General features: G+C 39.0%; 1 protein-coding gene across 4 annotated transcripts in view; it reads left to right on the forward strand.

Annotated features, from left to right (window-relative positions):
- lrp8 (low density lipoprotein receptor-related protein 8, apolipoprotein e receptor) overlaps positions 1 to 20,544 on the forward strand; it is a 198,830-nt gene that overhangs the window by 171,170 nt on the left and 7,116 nt on the right. For all 4 annotated transcript variants that reach the window (XM_028443815.1, XM_028443816.1, XM_028443812.1 and 1 more), the window contains exons 13-17: positions 188 to 327; positions 6,337 to 6,478; positions 7,931 to 8,083; positions 10,039 to 10,395; positions 19,971 to 20,039. In XM_028443815.1, coding sequence (XP_028299616.1) covers positions 188 to 327; positions 6,337 to 6,478; positions 7,931 to 8,083; positions 10,039 to 10,395; positions 19,971 to 20,039 — 861 coding nt within the window. The remainder of the gene's footprint in view (positions 1 to 187; positions 328 to 6,336; positions 6,479 to 7,930; positions 8,084 to 10,038; positions 10,396 to 19,970; positions 20,040 to 20,544) is intronic.

Raw genomic sequence — 20,544 nt, forward strand, 5'->3', positions numbered from 1 at the left:
ACGTGGCATCTAACAGTGAGGACAGCAGGTCTGATAATTCAGCTCAAAGGCAGCAAGAAGTCCAGCGACATTATTAAAGACACATCTGTGTTTCCTTCACACACGGAGTGGGTCAACATGTCTGTGATGATCGATGGCGTTTCATTCACCCCATTCACACCCCTGTGTGTTATCTACTTCCTCACAGACCTGTCCAACAGGCGTCTCTACTGGGTGGACTCTAAGCTGCACCTGCTGTCCAGTGTTGACCTGAATGGAGACAACCGCAGGGTGCTGCTGTCCTCCCACCATCACCTGGGACACCCTTTCGCCCTCACCGTCTTTGAGGTAGTTGTTGTTTTTCTTCAAGGTGTTTTTATTGAGATTTACAGATACAAACATTTCTTTCATTCAGACCTAAAGAACCCTGTGTGCACAGTGGGTCAAGTTTAGAGTTCTGTTAGAGCAACTTAGAAAAACAAAAGAAATGGAACTTGGTCCTTGGTTCCACCCTTTTCATCTGAGACTTCCCTAGTAAAGGCATCGTCTCCTTGATACTTAAACAGCTGCAGGAGAGTGGAACAAAAATGGCGTTCTTTGGATTGATCACCTGACTGAAATATTTGTATCACCATATGAATTTGCTTGGAAATCACTTCTTTGTGCTATTTATTTACAACTACTGGACTAAATAGATATAATATGGAAATTTCAGGACCACTTCTTTTTAGATGCAGTCAATATATACCGTCCAGTAGTTATGGGACACTATCACTATTGGCAGGTGAAAAAGGCCTGAAAAGTGGTCTTTGGAGTGAGGAAACATCCACACCTTCTACAACACATGTGACTCAAGAGACTCAAGGATCATGTGGCCAAATCTGGCCCCTTAGGGCATCCAATTAGGCCTGCAGCAGAAAGTTATTAATGAAATTACTAAATAATCCAGTTGTAGAGATCTCAAATTCACCAACTCCACAATATTTTTAGGGGCTTGCATTTTTCTTTTGTGTAAATCATATGAATGCAGTTATTTTAATATCAAATTGTGGAAAGAACTGTCAGGTTTTCCACAAATCTTTCAATTTCACAAAATTACAAAAAAAAATACACAAAAATTGGTAATAAAATCCATTATTTTTAAAGTGAAATGAACTGAAAGTGAAAACAAGGGACAAATAATGTTAAAGTTAAAATCTGGTCCATATTTGGACCCTGAACTAAAATTAATTTGACACCACTGCTCTAAAACATCAGATAAGATTCTGAAGCTACCCCGGAACCTAAGACACTCTGACCAACAAAACTTCATAAAAATAATGTAAATGTATCTGCTCGGGTGAAAATCACCCTCCGATAGTGTTCTACAGTTAATAACATCCTGCTTTCCGAGTCTTTGTTCACTTCTTTTTGGAGCAAATTAAATATCCTTCAGCAGTGCATGAGATTCCCCTGGTCCCAGCAGACCAGATGAGAAACTACTTAGGCTGGGAAGTGAAACAATGGAGCATGTTCTCTTTTTTGGCTGCTCTTTGTACGAGAATAAAGAAACCACTGTGAAAGCACTGAGTGAAACACCTGAGGAACGCAAAATTAAAAGAATCAATCACTGTGGCACAATGAGAGAAACACTTTCACACGAGGTCATTACGTGCAACACCAAAGTTTGCTATTTTTCACAGCCATTTGTAGATAAAGATGCTCACAAGACTATAATTAACTCATCAGTGGCCCAGCCTATAAAAAACAGACTCTCTCATGCCTTTAATGCAGCATTTCCTGTTGTGGCTTCATGGAAACAAGATGCTACATGTTGAGAAATGTGTTTTATTACAGACGTTTATGAATGACGCACAGTGCATGCCATACAAGATTACACATCAGCAAAACACATCTGATACAACTGATACTGATCATTTTCTACATTTTACTTCGTGTGTTTTTGTTTTGTGTGTTTTGGAGTCATTTAGTGTACTTTTGTTGTCTCTTTTTAGTTTTTTGGAGTATTATTTGGGTTTCAATAGTCATTGCTGTGTATTTTTAGTGTAGTTTCATGTATTTGCTGTCATTTTGTGTTTTTAAAGTCGTTTGTGTGTATTATTGTTGTCCTTTTCTGTATTTTCTGTAAACTAGTAGTTTTGTAAAAAAATTTTGTTGTTTTATATGTTTTTGGAGTTTTTGTGGGTTTCCCTTGTCTTTTTTGTGTATTTTTGCATATTTTGTATGTTTTTGGTGTCATTTTCTGCATTTGTTGTCAGTTTGTGTTTTTGGAGTCATTTTTGTGTATCATTTTTGTCTTTTTGTGTATTTTTTTTAATTTATTTCTGTTGTTTTTTGAGTCATTTTGTGCGTTTACTTTTGGGCTGCATAAAATTAGACCAAAGGCCACATATGGCCACCGGTTGCCCATGCCTGGATAGAGGGTACAGAGAGATGATGACCCCAGAAGTCACTTAAACAGAGGCAAGAAAATGGCTCTTTTGTTTGAAAGATGCTGGAATCACAGCTCTGCAGGATGAAGTATGTTGCTAACCCTTAGCAAAAAGTAGTATACCAGTACTTGAAGTTTATTTTATTACGTATTCTTGAGTAAAAGTATAGCAAGTATGGACCATTAACTTTACAAAAGTACACTTTCAAGTGTACAACAAGTACACTCATCTATATATTATTATTATTATTATTATTTTTTTTTTTTTTTTTTTTTTTTTTTTTTTTTTTTTTTGAAACACTTTAATAATCCCTCAAGGGGAAATTCTTAATTTTTACTATGAAGGGAGCGCACCCAGAGCAGTGTTGGGGTTTGGTGTCTTGCTCAAGAGCACCTCGGCAGTGCTCGGGAAGTGCCCTGGCACCCTTCCAGCTACTCTCCCTATGGACTGAGCTACTGCCACCACTCCAACCAAGATCAAGACAGGTGGACAAAAAATCTAAAATACATACCTGTCAACCACTGAATACAATTAGGTGATTATAATCTGGTAGGTTATTATAATCTGGTAGGTTATTATAATCTGGTAGGTTATTATAATCTGGTAGGTGATTATAATCTGGTAGGTGATTATAATCTGGTAGGTTATTATAATCTGGTAGGTTATTAGAATCTGGTAGGTTATTAGAATTTGGTAGGTTATTAGAATCAGGAAGGCCTACCTTTGTAGTGCCAATATTGTCCTTAAATCGAATCGGCAACAGTGAATTGTGAATTGAATCATTGCTCAAATGAAATGTTACACCCCTAGTATGGAGGCATCTTTGACAGTAAAGATATGAATTATGATGCTGAGGTGAAGTCCTTTGTCCACGTCACAACACATACATGGAAATGCACGTAAAGACACAGTAAAATGCTAAATTTAACATTAAGATTGACATATAATTGTAAGATACTTCGTGGATGCTAATTAAGATGTGTTCTTGCATTTATCATCAACATGACTTTTGTTGTCATGTGTCCTTCAAACCAATTCTTTCTTACCTAAAACCCAGAACTGGTGCAGAACTCGAAGGACTAACAAGATAAGAATGTGGAGGATGATGCCTAGCGGTGTAACGCTGTCACTCTGGACATCCTCGTGTTCCAATGTTTGGTTGATTTGAGTTTGTAAATTGACCATTAGAACGAATTTACATCTCCCTGTGACTGTCTCTGTTAGCCCCAGGCTGTAGCGTGCCTTTCCACCTGAACAGGCCGAGATTAGCTCCAACACCCTGCAGCCATTGGCCTAATAATCTGTCATGGATGGAAACAGGAGATGCAATGACATATGAGCGTGTACAAAATATGTATACAGCGCTTTCTGCTTGAGAATTGACTTTTGTATATTTTTTTCTGTTTGCCTACAACATTAAGTTTTAGGGGCCCTTTTAACCATTTGGCAAAATATGGGTTCTGTTAGATCACCGGAGGTGCCCAAAGCTTATCAGCCAGATGTGTCAGTCAAACGGTCCCAGCATTTGTTCTTTAGGGACGCGAGCATGTCAAAGTCATCAAGAGCTTTTCTTTCTTTGACCCTGAAAAACTCCATATCCATTTAAATTAGCTTCCCCCCATTCCAAAGCGACCCCCGAGACTTGCCACTCTGATTGATGTGATGCAATGCCATGTGTTCACCAGGACGCCAAACCTTCGCTCTATCCTTCGACGCAAAAAAGCTTCACTGAAGTGCGTGGCCCTTGTCGGGTACACATCACTGTTTGAAGCTTCAAGGTCAGGAAATGTGATGAAAACAGACATCCAACAGGAAATCAAAAAATTGGAATATGAAAGTATTGTTTTAACTGCCTGGCTGAATAAAGGTTATCTGGATCTAAGGAGATGTAGTGATACAGACCTTATAGCAAGGTAGAGAGGTGCATAAAATGTTAATACCACCAAATTAGAGTGATTTTTACCAAAATAAAGGCAGAAATAAAATCATCATTCACAGTCACAACAACAAAAACCAAGAGTCTGACTTTCACGTATGCCTGAAAGATTTCTCACAATCTTAAAGTCAAATTATTGATACTTGGGAATTTTGACATCATAGTTGCACTGGGATAAAGGAGTATTCATTATTAGGGTTATATTCTTCTAGAAAGGCATCGCACACTGCTCCTTGCAAACACATTGAATACACAAAACTACTTTCATTCTCTTTGTAAAATGTATGTGGGTCAATGACGTAGGAGGATTTTCATCGACTGCATGATATTGCATAAAATCAGCATGATTGGACAAAGTTTGAGGGTAAAAGTTGATATAAATGACTATTTTCTGACTTGAATTAGCAACACAGTTTTATTATTCAGCTTTATTTTTTCCTCTTATTATTCTATTACAAAATAATCACAAGGTTTTATTATTTAGCTCATCGAAAGTGCATTAGTATAATGGGTTGGTATCGCTTCAAATATAATCTTTCATTAAAGAGAGTGTTACACCTGTTCAATAGTTTTTCTCAATACAGCCAAAAAATGTTTTTAATTAATAAGTATTGCTTTTATCTCATTTGTGTTTTACCATAATTTCCATTTTACACAAAGACCTTTAATGGTTTTTAATTGTCAAACTTTTTGAATAAATAGGCTTGCCTCTAATGGCAGCTACATATTACATTTACATGATATATGCAATATTATGATGTTTTTCACTGGCTGTAATTCATAATAATTCCTGCAGCAGCATGGAGTAGAAAAATAAGCTCTTTTAATTGTATGTAAATTAAACCCTAGAGTGATTGTTAACAATCCAGCTCCAGTGTTAATATGTGAGCTTGTTTTTGGGGAGGAGGGAGGGGGTGGTTGTGTTTACCAAACACTCTGTAATGCACATTTCCCTGTGGAGTTTCCTGGGATAAAATCTGTTTGCCACTTTAAAGACCAAATTCTCTTCATTCTGAATAAATAAATGTGATATTATGCAGAATATGTTAAATGTTAAGTGGGGATTTCAAAGCCGAGCAGAAGTCTCTGTTAGAACAAACACTGTCACCGTGGGAACCAGGCTGAACACTGAGCACTCGTTATTTCTATGGTCGACCAAAGGCCAACATTTAATGAGTTTTATTGACATAAAGTTTTTTTAAAGTTTAGACAAACTGTTGTTTTCAGACACAAAGGAATAATCTTGCTAATCATTTATTCCTATGATGTCCAGATCACTGGACTCGATTTTCTTTCTCCTGTTTCTCACCATCAATATCACAACAGTTTTGCAGTTTAAGTGCTTGTATAATGTGTATAACAGGGCCTTCTCCACCTACTGTACCTGCTTATCGTGTACATTATTTTAGTTCAGGGGCCAAATACGGACCAGTTTGAGGACACAAGGGCTGCAGATTTTAGGTTGGGAAAAAAGAAATTTCAACATTATTCTGCTCTAGTTTGAACTTCAATGTATAAATGATATGTAAAGTATGTAAGGCACATACTGTACAATGTCCAAGAAATAGGTGACAGATATCAGTCCCTTCAGGATATTCACTTCAATTTTTGTGACCAATTTGTATTTAATGTTAGGTAATTTTGTGCAATCATTTTAAGGAAAATTGGAGGATTTTGAAAAAATAAATAAATTTGAGTTCTTGCGACAATTTGTGTTAAAAAAAAGATCTCCATATTATATTATTTCTGAGGTGGAAGAAAAATCTCCTGCAGATGTGGGGGTCAGAAGTGAAATGGGGGTCAAATATGACACCTAGCTTGGTGATCAGAGGGAAAAGTGGGATGTTTTGACCAGAGAAGGAGATACCAGTAATGCAGGATTACTGGACCTGATGAGGAGTGCTAACTAGAATGACCTCTGTTTTAGAGCTGTTGAGTTCTAAATATTTTTGCAGCATCTTCACTCAGTGTTTTCCTCTCATATTCCAGGACCGAGTGTATTGGACAGACCTGGAAGACGAAGCTATTTACAGCGCTAACCGAATGACTGGAAATGATGTTGCCAAGGTAGCAGAGCACCTCAACAACCCTCTGGATCTGGTGGTGTTTCATGAACTAAAGCAGCCCAATGGTGAGGACGGCAGACACACTAAGAGAGGATTTCACACTGTTTTTGGGATCTTATTTGGTGATGATCCAAATTATTTCAGTAACTAAATGTTTCTTCCTCCTTCCATCATTGGCGTGTCCTCTTCTTAAAGTGTGTGTGTGTGTGTGTGTGTGTGTGTGTGTGACAGTTAACACCTCCTTGTGTATGTGACTGTGTCTAGAAATGTTTTTGCCAGCTGTTTGTTTATGCCTCACGTCTTTGTTGCCTCTCCTCACACACTGCTCAAAGCAGGCCTGGGGAATACATCTCACATCCTCCCATTAATAAACCAGGAGTTTTACTTGGAAAGACTGAGGATGTGTTGCTCTTAAACGCTGACAAAAAAATGACACAAAGAAAAACCAAGTTGCCAAAGCCAGGATTGATAGAGACATATGGGCACTGATCAGTCCTGATCCACTGTGGATGCTGAGCTTTAGAAGGTCAGCTTGGTTTTACCTGTAAAAGGATCATCCACTGTCGCTGTTGTTTTCTGTCATACACCTTTGTAGGTTCAAACACTAACTAACCACTTTATTTCTTCATTGCACCTTCTCCTACTTTTTAGTGGATTTGCGTCACTTTTTAAGTCAAGGTTTTCTGTTTAATGTCTCACTCTGTACCAAAGGGAAGCAGAGCAGAGGAAACGTTTAGAGGTTTTGTATGTTTTCTAAGCTCTTATCGTTACTTCCTCATTTCCTTCTTCTTATCTTCTCTCATTCATTACTTGCCTATTACTCTCTTTCTTCTCTGCAGCTTCGGTTTCCTCCTGTCTAATGTTCTCTTCTCTTTTGCGACTTGTAGAAGTTTCAAAAGAAAAACATTTTAGCTGTGAAAGTTCATAGTGATCCAGGTTATGTTGATTCTGGTCGTTTAGTAGAGGCAATGCACTCAGACCCAACGTTTTATATATTTGTTTGTTTGCCTTTTCTTTTTTTAACCAAATAAAAAAACACTCATTGAAGGCGGTCGCATTCTGTGCTCCTTCTCCCTCCCATATCTGTCCATGTCTTGTCTTGTGAATCTAATAGGAGCCTCTCTTTACATCTCTATCCAAAAACCGTAATTATGGAATCGATCAGTTGGTCTCTCAATACAATCAACCAAATTTTTCGACAAAAACCTTCCTGCAGCCCTGACTAGATGCTCTGGCGGGCCGAATTTGGCCCGCAGGCCATGAGTTTGACACTGGTGCTTTAAAGTGTGATTGATCATGCTACCATGATCAGGATCAATGACCCACATAACTGGCAATATCTGACAAAGAGGAGATTTGACACTTTGTGGTGTTTGCGCTCTTGTTGAAAATGTTTCAGATTGTTTGTTCAGTTCAAAGAATAATTCTCACCCCAACAACATTTTGGTTGTTGCTGTTTAAGAGAGAAGGAGACGTAGTAAAGCGTTTCTCTTTGTTGTGTTTGCACTTGTTAACAGGTCCTGACGCTTGTAGCATGGGGAGTCTTCCTAACGGTGGTTGTGAGTTTCTGTGTCTGAAGGCTCCTCAGATTACAGACCACTCCCCCAAGTACACGTGTGCGTGCCCCGATGGCATGGAGCTGGGCCCCGACATGAGACGCTGTGCTGTGGGTAAGTCGCTGTCGCTCACGCTCTGAAACACCAAATTCATGCTCGCTGCTGTAAAACGTCACCAAAGATCAATGATACCATCTTTACAGTGTCATAAATCTCCAGTCTGACAGTGTTAGACCATAGGGCTGCTGTACTGGTAAAGGATTACACCTCAGCTTTCCACTGTTTACCTCGGTTCATCACATGTATTTCATGTCGTTTGTCATGTGCTAAACAAGCAGGCGGAAATTTCAAACAACAAGGTGCGGATAAATGGTGCAACAGATGATCTACTGCAGTTCAAACTGCTGCAGAATAAATGCTGGTTGGATTATAGAGGTCAGAGAATTCATTGAATCACAGATTGTTGCTTGTGAGTTAAAGTTAAAAATAAATAATAGCTAAAAGATCAGTAATACATGAATAAACATCCTAAATTTTCTGCTACTGTTGGATTAGATACCTGGAAGGATTGTGGTGTCAAAAAAAACAATATGGAACAAAAACTATGTGGTGCTTGTGATATGAGAAAAAGGTCAGCGGATGCAATGTTAATTAAAAAAATTTTTCAAAACAAAAAAATGATGGAATACAGTATGCTCATTAACAACCTATTTTCTATGACGTGGACAAGATGAGGAGGAGCTAAAAATAAGTCTTTGATCATTACATATATTCTCATTTTTTGTGTGTTTTGGCCATGTTATTCTGGCCATTGGTTAGTTAGGTTTAATGTTTTCACGCATTGCATTGTGGGATGTGGAGTCGTGGAGTTGGGAGATGGAAATGTTTTTATTTCATTCTGACATTACGGGGAATACCTGGAACAATCTAGAACCAAAATGAGATTCACTGTCTGGTGAAAAACAGGAAATCACAGTAAGAATGAAGGAAAAACATGTCTTTGCATCTATTTAGAGAACTCAACATCCCACAATGCAATGCGTGAAACTTCCAAAAATGTCAATAAGAGAGTACTGATTATTAGTGTTTTGCCATCCATCCATCCATCTTCTCCCGCTTAGCCGTTTCCGGGTCGCGGGGGCAGCATCCTCATTAGGGAGGCCCAGACTTCCCTCTCCCCGGCCACTTCCTCCAGCTCTTCCGGGGGGACCCCGAGACGTTCCCAGGCCAGCCGAGAGACATAGTCTCTCCAGCGTGTCCTGGGTCTTCCCCGGGGCCTCCTTCCGGAGGGACGTGCCCTGAACGCCTCACTAGGGAGGCGTTCAGGGGGCATCCTAATTAGGTGCCCGAGCCACCTCATCTGGCTCTTCTCGATGCGGAGGAGCAGCGACTCTACTTTGAGCCCCTCCCGAATGACTGAGCTTCTCACCCTATCTCTAAGGGAGAGCCCAGCCACCCTACGGAGGAAACTCATTTCGGCCGCTTGTACCCGTGATCTTGTTCTTTCGGTCATGACCCAAAGTTCATGACCATTGGTGAGGGTTGGAACATAGACCGACCTGTAAATCGAGAGCTTTGCTTTTTGGCTCAGCTCCCTTTTTACAATGACGGACTGGTGCAGACTCCGCATCACTGCAGACGCCGCACCAATCCGCCTGTCGATCTCTCGCTCCATCCTTCCCTCACTCGTGAACAAGACCCCGAGGTACTTGAACTCCTCCACCTGGGGCAGAACCTCATCTCCAACCCGGAGAAGGCACTCCACCTTTTTCCGGTCGAGAACCATGGACACGGATTTGGAGGTGCTGATTCTCATTCCGGCCGTGTTAGTGTTTTGCAATTTGGATTTTTTTTTTTCTTTTTCGAGTAAATGATGTTTGATTCATTGATCTGTGAGGCCTTTTCTATGATTTTATCTTGTAAAGAATTATCGTATAAAGCAGCTTTATGTAGTTTTGGAAACTTTGCTTGAGCTTTAGCGTCTAATCAGATTTTCTTCCTATATCATATTCAGATTTCAGAATAAAACCTTTAGTGGTAACTGTAGTTTGTTTTTCACTGCTGTGCAGTTCGACTGAGGACAACCACCACAGCTGCCCCGGCTACTACAACCACTACCACTACAACCACCACTACACCAACCACCACAGCCATCGCCACCACCACCGCTACCCCTCCCACTACCACCAGAATCAGCATCACCTCTTCCACCACTCTAAGGCCCACGCCGAGACACCTCTCTACCCCAGTTCCTCCTCAGACGATCAGAAGCACGACGACTCCTCCCACTCCGGCCTCCACCAGCACAGAGACGAGCACCCTCAGCAGCACCAGCCACACGTCCACCTCCACGCATACACCCTTACTGGGACCGCTGGTTCCCAACAGCATTCAGAGGGAGAGTAATTCCAACCTCTCCCACAGAGGTAAGACACTTGTGCGTGGTTGTAATGTGCATGTGTGTGTAACAGCAGCAGTTCATTTTATGGCACTGCAGTAAAAATGAAGCAGAAAGCGGCCGCCGGCCTGATTTTATCATTAATTGACAACATAAAATGACGCGTTGACACACATTTTTGAAGCGAACATTATCAATTACGTTACTAATTATTTTTGCATTATTGTAAATGTTACACACATTGTGGTTGGCTCAATTTTGGAGACAGTCTATATATTTGATTCCATTTTTTTTTGCCCACCCCTCCGGCAAGAATCTCAAACTACACCTATGGATATATCATGATATAAATCGTATACATCAGGGATTGTAGATATACATAGTACCGTGATATATCGTTATATATCAAATTGCAACATGCAAATCGTGAATTGTATTGTATCGTCAGATTCATGGCAATGTACAGCCCTAACTCCAGCCATTACTCCCTGCTGAAACCAGTGCTTCCATTAGTTTCCTTTTCCATCTCTGACGTCTTCTCACTTCATCCGTCCGTCATCAGTTCAACATCTTCTTCTGTTTTACTTCCTCCCATATACACATCAGAGACGTTCTACCTTCTTCATGTGGTTGTCTGATGAGAGGCGTCCAACAGCGGTGTCAAAGCTAACGACTATCCCCTCCTCACTCGTCCTCCACCTCTCATCACTCATCCTGGCTTTCTGACAGCCTCTATCTGCTCTGTTCCTGCCTTTTCATCATTTCTCTCTCTCTCTCTCTCTCTCTCTCTCTCTCTCTCTCTTTAAAACTGGCTGAACCTTTTTTTTTCATTCATGCTCACACCATTTGAGATTTACAGGCAAACAAGAAAATCACCACTTTACGAAGCAGTGACAGCAGAGTACTGGGTTTAACAAAGACTCAAACTATTCAACAACAAAATAAAGTTTGATAGCACCCAAACGGGAGAGAAAAAACACACACACAATGCTGTACACCAGACCATGTGTGATTTTTGGCACTTGCTTTTCAGCTTTACAGAGATTTTTTTTCACAACTCAAAAGCTGTTAGAATTCAGTCAGTAAATTATTCCTATTGTTCAGTCTGATTCAAACACACGTGTGTGTGTATGTGTGTGTGTGTTTCAGTGACGATTCATTATCATTTTTGCTTGATCAGGCATTTTTGGACCTTTGTTCAATCACTAGATCAGTGGTTCTCAGACTGTAGCTTGGGTGAAAAACAATATAACAAACATATATAAATAAAGTTCAATTGAAATGAACATACTTTGCCATTAAAGGGATCCTCCTCTGTTTTTACAAATGTGGCCTTAAACAATTTGAAATGTCCTTATTAGAAGATTTATTCCTAACAAAACGCATTATTTTGCACCATATTTGTTACATTGACTTTTAAAACTGGGACTACTTTACCCTGTGCGCCGCCATGTTGAAATGACGTCATTGGTGACGCTCTTAGCCCCTTTTAGTCAATTGAGTTCTAAAGGAGTTTAAGCATGTAGGATCATTTAGCAGCTTTTTCAGTCAGAATGACAACTTGTGTTGCTTTGAGTTGGTCTAAAAATTTGTAAAACTTTAAAAAAAAGTTGATGCAAACGTCTTTTGTTTACTGAGAGATGATAAATTAAAAACCGTGACTCGAAAAAAATCACTGCTGATTCTAATGAGCAGCAGTGAATCCTGTTTGCCTTTATTTGAATAGGGTAAAGTAGTCCCAGTTTTAAAAGTTAATACAACAAATATGGTGCAAAATAATATGTTTTGTTAGGCATAGATCTTCTAAAAAGGACATTTCAAAGGGATCCTCCTCTGTTTTTACAAATGTGGCCTTAAACCTTTGAAATGTACTCATTAAAACATTTAATTGCATTTTTAAAATGGGACTACTTTACCGTTTAGGAGCCTGTGTTCCACCATCTTGAAATCATGTGATTGATGATGTCACACGGCCCTTCTGCCTGTAAATATCCCATTGTTTTCTATTGGAGTGAAGCATTCAGCAGCTTTTTAGATCATTTAGCAGCTTTTTTCCAGTCAAAATGACAATTTGTGCTGCTTTTTATTGCTCTTAAAAAACAGGAAATCTTTTGTTTTGTTTGTAGGGAAAGGTTTAATGACTCAGAAAGATCAGGAGAAACTGGTCCATGCTTTTATCTCCAGCAGACTGGACTATTGTAATGGTCTTCTGACAGGAATCCCCCAAAAAAGCATCAAACAGCGACAGCTGGTTCAGAACACTGCAGCTCGGGTCTGAACCAGAACAAATAGATCAGAACACATTAGTCCAGTTTTAAAGTCTTTACACTGGCTCCCAGTCAGCCTAAGAATAGACTTTAAAGTTCTGCTGCTGGTGTATAAATCTGTGAATGGGTTTGGTCCAGAATACATCAGTGAGATGTTAGTCAGGTATGAACCCAACAGGTCTCTCAGATCTATGGACACAGGTCAGATAGTGGAGCCCAGAGCTCACAGTAATCATGGTGATGCTGCTTTTAGTTGTTATGCTGCAAAGAATTGGAACAAACTGCCAGCAGAGCTGAAGTCAGCATCACATGTGAACATTTTTAAATCAAATCGTATGATTGAGAGGTCATGTTGTTGATTTAATGTGTTTGTTGATGATTTTAAATGATTTTACTGATGATTTTAAATGTTCTTAATTATGTTTAAGCTGTTGCACTTTTTGATCATGTAAAGCACATTGATTTGATTTGTGTATGAAATGTGCTATACAAATACATTTCCCTTGCCTTACTGAAAGAGGATGAAAACAGTTTTGATAATGAAGCAGAGAATAAGAGCTCTCCTAAAACATCTGAAATACCTCCCCATGAAAGCGTAATAACTTTTAGCGATATATTTTATCGCGCTCTTTAGATTTTGCGCATTTCCAAGGGTGATGGAAACGCAGCTAGTGTCTCAGTGGATATAAAATCGTGCAAAAACGTACTTGAGTTTCTTTTTTTCAAATCGATGCCCTGAAGCTATGGCGAGGGCTCACACAGTGAGAAACGATCAGCTAAAAGCTAAAGGTCAATTCAGACGCCATTAGCATAATATAATGTGGAAAGAAACTACTGGAGGAGGAGAATTTGCATAATTTCATGTAAAGATCAGCATACAGTAACTCCTTTTGGAAAATCCTAGCCATGTTTGAAATACATTCCAGGTTTTCTAGCTGTAAGTTAGTGCCATTTACCTCCATTCATCAGAAGTCCTGGAAATGCATGATATAAAGCAGGGGTTTTCAACCTTGGGTTCAGTACCTCCTTTTTAAGGTCGTTAGACACTGGGAGGGGGGTGCCAGATGCCTCCAAGAAACTAAGAATATTTTTTGAACAATTTTAGCCAATTTTTTCTTATTTTTTACCCTTTTTTGCAACTACACCAAACTTATTTCAACCTATTTTCATCACTTTTTTCTTGCCATATTTTTGCTCCTTTTAGTACATTTTTGCTACATTACTCCCATTTCTGCCACTTCATCAAATTTAAATGCCTTTTCTTCACATTTTTTTCACTTTCAAGACATTTGCAGCACTTATAAACCCTTTCCACCACTTTCACACCTAATGTCACATATGTTGACCCATTATTGCTACTTTTAACCTCTTTTGCTTATTTTTGGCAATTTAACCACATTCACGATTTGTTATGCTCAGTATTTGCCAGTTTAAACTAATTTTTCCTACTTTTTAAATTACATTACCCCATACAACCCCCCCCAACCCCCATTTCTGCCACTTTTAAGCCAATATTTACACTTTGAACCCTTTTTACCACTTCTTCTGTCTGTTTTTGGCCACTCTAATTTGCAACTTTTAACCAATTTCTGTTGTTTTTAAAATCTCATTTCACCACCTTTTTCACCATTTTTGGTCACTTTTAACCCATTTTATTTCTGATTAAAACAAGGATTTACATCTTTAAGACGACCATATACTATGGCCCAAATAATACTAAACGTCCTGGATAACAGTGGGTATTAAAAAATAAATCATCACAGATTCATAGAACAATGGACCATCATTTTACTGACTTTATGGATGGGCCCCAAAAATCTTTCCCCTTTATTCCCCCTTATAGATGGCCATGTCTCCACATGACTGTTCTTCAATGTTCATGTCTGTGTTCAACCACCTTCAGCTACAGTGGGGGTCCCCACTCTCTGGACCCTTTGCTTTAGGGGTCGTGGGCTGAAAAGATTGAGAACCACTGCTTTAAAGAGATTGAAAGCATATAATACAACATCTAAATTATGGTTTGTTTATTCCGACTAACAACATGCAAACTCCCCAGGACGTAATTAAAACAACGGCACGTTGACATCAGAGACGTTTCTCTTTGAACAGGGAAACGGTGAAAGCTGCCACTGAGGCTGCTGGGAAAGCCGTGTAGATAGAAATAGATGATGAAAGCTGGAAGTGGTTCTGGGATTTAGAGGAAACTGAAGCTTCGCTGACAGTAGGAGAAAAGAAAAATAAATGAGGGGTAAAGTGGGGTCCCTGAAATGTGCAAAATGAGCATAATAGACAATAAAGAGGCAGTAGAGAGTGAGGAGAGAACTGAGAGCTAAAGGGAACATGACAGTTGGGCTGTCCAAAGGGGAGGATTGGAGCTGAGGAATGGCTGGTGTTAGTGAGGAAAGACAGCGTTCAGGAGAATAAGATGAGACAGGAGGGAGCCAGAGTGATTTTTTTGGGGGGAGTTAAACACTTTGGAAGCCTGGGCTGTTTGTAAGAAGCAAAAGAGCTCGTTTCCTCTGCTTCTCTGAAGTTCGCGGCTTCGTCGACAAAAAACATATTGCTCCAGATGGATGGTGGAGCAGACACAGATGAGAAAACGAGGCATGAACAAGACACACGTCTTGGAACCCACGAGCCATGTGGTAGAGTTTCCAACCCAGTGCACGCTGTCTGGTTTGCTGACATCAGCTGTTTGTTGCTGGGCAGCACATGGTGGGCTCTTTAAAGACTGTGAGTTCCTGAGGAAAAAGACATGGAACATAAGCATCTGGTACCAAACACTCTGATGCAACAATACACTTAATAAGAGCAGACAGCAGCTTTCAGTTTCATCAGCCAATGCCTCAGTAGACATTTAAATCCTGTGTTCAACCTTTTAAGGTGTGTAACTGTTACACACACACACACACACACACACACACACACATATATATATATTATATTCTTATTAATTGGTACAGTCTTAAGAAGTGTTGCACATTTGGATGCAAAAGGGACTTCCAGGGTGTGTCCATAACAGTCCAAATATTACTGCGAGAGTTATACATTTCAAAATTTTCCAGCTGAGAAATAGTTTTTGGTGATTTCATTTGAAACAGAAATGTCTAACATCCCTCTGGCAGTGTTTATTCTTCTCCTTCGTGTTTCCCGGGGCATTTTCTTGTTCAGCGTTTGTTGCGTCGTTGATTCAGTGCCTTCTTCTCATTTTGCTATGAGAACACTTTGGTCATTAGGCTTTAGGATCATTTAGATGCAAAGTGTAAAAGTAAGGCTCACAAACAGTTTGAAGAACACGCGGTACAGCTCCTGCTTTATTCCTTTTGTCCCATTTGACCGACAACAACAGCTGATCAGCTGTTACCCAGCTGTTGTTTTATTTTGATATTGTAGGAGTCTTTTTGATATAAATGTGAAACTACTCTAATGGGAGTGTAAATAAAACAAATGGAGTGTTTTTGACCGTGCCAGCTGGCAGAAAGATGTGCCCTTCTTATGTCCTGATGATGGTGTTGTGTTTAGATTTTCTGTTTTAGACCATCATTGTTTTATTTTATTATTTTTTGCTTTAAAACATGTCTTTGTACATGGTGGTAACTATACTCAAAAACTAGCAAAAGACTGCTGCATCACACAAATTTTGGATCTAAATAACAATTAAGTATATTGGAAAAATAGATGAACATGTTTTTTAAGGCAAAACTTGATTGGATTTATGACGGCCCATCAATGAATTTAGAAATATCAGTTTCACGACACAGATGCAGTATATTTTTGTTTAAATGCCTTTACTGCCTTTGATATGTTAAGGTTTCATTTATTCAGACTTTTTTTCAGGAAATGTGGTCTCTTGACAGGAGAAAAAAGTTGACTGAATATATGAAACCATAACATATTATTTCACCAAAGAAGACAAAATTAACTTGACTGCATTTGATTTACAGTAGAGAAGTATTTGTCACTTAAAGCTGCAGTTTGCTGAATCGTCTCTCCGCTCCATCTTTAAACCAAAACTCAACCTCCCTCACCGGTGTCTTTTGTGAACGACTTTTTTCTCAATATAGACATAGTGACAAGTGTATGGACTTTATCTGGTGTTTTAGAAACTCTAACATGAACGCACGTATCACTCTGTAGTTACTGTCTGGAGCAACGGCTGCTGACGTCAGCTCGTCCCCGCCAGAGAGCTCACAGAGGGGGCTGTGATCCCTGCTGACTGCCACTGTGAGCGGACTGACATCCATCACTCCTCTTCCAGACTATAGAATGAATTCACCTTGATATGTTTTGTAACTGTTGTGTCTAACGCTGTTATGGAGACTTTTACTGCAATGTCCGTCATTACACTTTTACTCCCGAGGGTACCTGAACGCGCCTGATTTCAGTCGAGCAGCCAATAGTAACGCCAAAAACAGCTCATGGAGCACACGTGTTTGTAGAAAGATCTCTGATTGGCTCCTATATATATATATATATATATATGTCATTTTACAGAGCCAGGAGAAGGCGATGAGATTTACTTTCAACTCAGAACATCTTCATTACAATATGCTCAAAGATTATTATGGATTGTTGACGAAATGAGTCCAAAAAAAAGTTACATATTGCAGCTTTAAGTTTGAAAAGATAAAGATAAATCTCAATAACATCCCAAAAAGGAAAATGTATTATGTCTATAAAAATATTGACTTAAAACACTATATTAAAGCTGAATTTGCTATTATGAGGAATACTATGCAGATAAGCAGTTATTATATTAATGAATATCTCTCAAGGATTAATAGTCGTGATGAAATTCAGCCATCCGTGTTTTGTTTTTTTTTTATCTTGCCTTTCTCAGCCTTTCTCTCGTCTTTGTCTCAAATGACTCTTTAATTCGACGCTTATAATCTGCCTTTCGGAGTCTCAGCACCTTTTTGGATGTCACTCATACTTAGAGAATTCTCTGTTGCTGACTCGGCACTCGCTGGGATTTGCAGCTCAGTCTGAAGTAGCCTCACCTTTTGGACTTCTTCCTCCACGGGCCATTGTCTCTACATTGTCGAGCATTTATGGGCCGCTCATCCTCTCTGTACATGCATTCATGAAAGCTAATGAGAGACTTAATTGTGTGTCTCATCCGTCACATGCCAGCTGTGGCTTTTTGGCATGCACAGGCTGCAAACTCTCCTCCTGCAATGAGCCGATGGGTATGCAGGGCCGTGCTGAGATCTCTCCTGTTAATCTTTTTGAGCCGACTTCATTGTAGCCATCTGGTCACACTTTGGCTGCTGTTAATAGAAGTGTTTGGAGCACGAATGGATGCTGAATATGGAGCACATCGACAAGAAATGTGAACTTGTGACCAAACATGGAAAATGTTTTAAAGCTGATTCCTGATGCCTTTTTAAAAACGTATTATTCTGTTCGTCTTAACAGAAAAACATCAAAACTAGCTTTTCACGTTCAGCAAATGGCCATTATATAATGTGCCTTTGAAAAAATAAAAAACATTCCCATGAAAATATTTGCTTACCAAACCGCTACTATGCTAAGTTGCTAACATGACACAGCAGAAAGGTGTGCACCCTATTGACTAAGAATAAGGTGGGTTAAAACAGAAAGAAATTGGATTTCTGGTTAAAGTAGCTTGTAATACATTTATCAGATAAAGTCATAGTGTAGGCCTCATAGATCAATAAATCAATGATAATTTGTTTGAAAAAAGTTGTAAAAGATTTAAATTGTGCAAAACTTTGTTTTGATCTCCACTGCAAACTACGGAAGCCCTAAAGCAGCGGTTCTCACCTGTTCTCACCCTGGGACCCACATTTTGCCATAGTCATTAAATCTCGGCCCAATTTTGAAATTTTTTTTTAATTCAACCAACCAATTGTAGTTTTTCAAAAATGTTGAAAACACACACACATATATATTTATATATATATATTTTTTTACGTAATTCTATATTTTCTTGTGCAACATACACTTAGCATCATGCCTGTAAAAAAGTGTCTTTCAAAATAAAAGACAAGTCCAATATCAGAGTATTGAGAATACTCTGACCCACCCAGTAAAGGTCCATAACCCACCAGTTGAGAATCACTGCCCTAAAAGGCCACGGTTTCATACATTTTTATTACTTTGTTTTCCCGTGATAACTTAATGTTCTGGAGATAATGAGACTTTGTTTTGCCATGATAACAAGTTAATTTAATTTGTTTTCCAGAGATAATATGATAATAAATGAAATAATAATTGCAGGAAACATCATTCAGTGTAACAATGTCAGAGGAACAGGAGCATATAGATCACTGCACCGTGGCTCAGGTGGTAGTGGGTCGTCTTCTGATTGAGAGGTTGGGGGTTCGATCCCAGTACCTGACTATGTGTCGAAGTGTCCTTGGGCAAGACACTGAACCCTAAGTTGCTCCCAGTGGTCGACTAGCGCCTTGCATGGCAGTCCTGTCCCACTGGTGTGTGAATGTGAGAGTGATTGGGTGAATGAGCTGATATGTAAAGCACTTTGGGACTGCTTCAGTGTGGTGATAAAGCGCTATATAAAATCAAGTCCATTTATCATCAGGACTTCAGTTAGAAAGACCCAAATAACGTCTCATTCTAACCGTTATGAGATAGCCAATGAGCTACAAGCTGCAATGAGCTGATCGTCAATACAATTATCAGAATCAGAATCAGAATCATCTTTATTGGCCAAGTGTATGTTGTACACACGAGGAATTTGACTCGGTCAACTGTGCTCTCTCCAATAGTGAAACATTCAATAATAAACAATCAACTAGAAGAGATGATAATAAGTATAAACATAAGTATAAATATAAACAGTAGTTAGACTAGAATGTGCAAATAACAAGATGATAATAATAATAATAATAATCATTTCGTTGATGGTGAGACGTTGCACAGGGACCCGTCAACAAAGTGCAAACACCTACACAATAAATATTGAATATTCAATAAGTCTGTGTTCATGCATAGCAACGTGACCAAATTTCCTGCGGACGTTGATGGTTTTTATTTGGTTCATACTTCAACTCTTATTTGGCTAAATTACCCTTTTGTATATTTTTTATTATATGTATATTATATTGATTATTTTTTTATTTTATTTTTTTAAACAATATTTTCTTCAAAAAGCACTTCAATGATCTGAAAACAATAGATAACCTTTATTAGGTCCACTTTTATCTACTACAACAGACAAAATGAGCTTCATTACCCATTAGCATCATAAAAACTTAAAATGATTTTTTTTTTTTTTTTCTGAAATCCTGCCCTTTGCTAATGAAATGATACCTTAATGGTGTGTTTCATTTTCTATTTGTTTCCACCTCAGCTGCGAATGATCACTACCTCATAGGTAACAACATCACAGTAGCTGTTCTGGGGATAGTCATTCCTATCGGTGAGTACTACTCCTCTTCCTCTCTGCCGGCTTCTTCCTTCCTTTGCTCTTTCCTCTCTGCTCATCGCTGAAGTGTGTGCGTGCGTGTGTGTGTGTGTGTGTGTGTGCACGTTGGTGTTTAGTGTGTTAGCCTGTGTGTGAGAAGTCTTGTCTCTGCATGTGTTTGCTCATACTTGATACTTGCATTGAGGGATCCACGAGTAAAGCCTGTTTTAACCTCAGTTTTATAAAAGTACACCCACTTTGTTTCCCATGAGGTCTTCAGTAAGGTTATTAATATTATTAAGATACAAGCAAAAAAAAGTAGGGGTGGGTAATCAGCCATGTTTTCTGATTTGATTCTGATTACTGAAGTCTATTATTAGAGTAACTAAATCATTGATTGATTGATTCTTGTCCAACTCGTGATATTTCAGTCAAAATATTGAAATTTGAGTGACTGCCCTCTAAGGGTTGAAACCAGGCTGTTACAATCAAACTTTGCTATTGCTTACCTCACATTTTG

This window comes from Gouania willdenowi, chromosome 4 (assembly GCF_900634775.1).
Source record: "Gouania willdenowi chromosome 4, fGouWil2.1, whole genome shotgun sequence".
Classification (NCBI taxonomy): Eukaryota; Metazoa; Chordata; class Actinopteri; order Blenniiformes; family Gobiesocidae; genus Gouania; species Gouania willdenowi.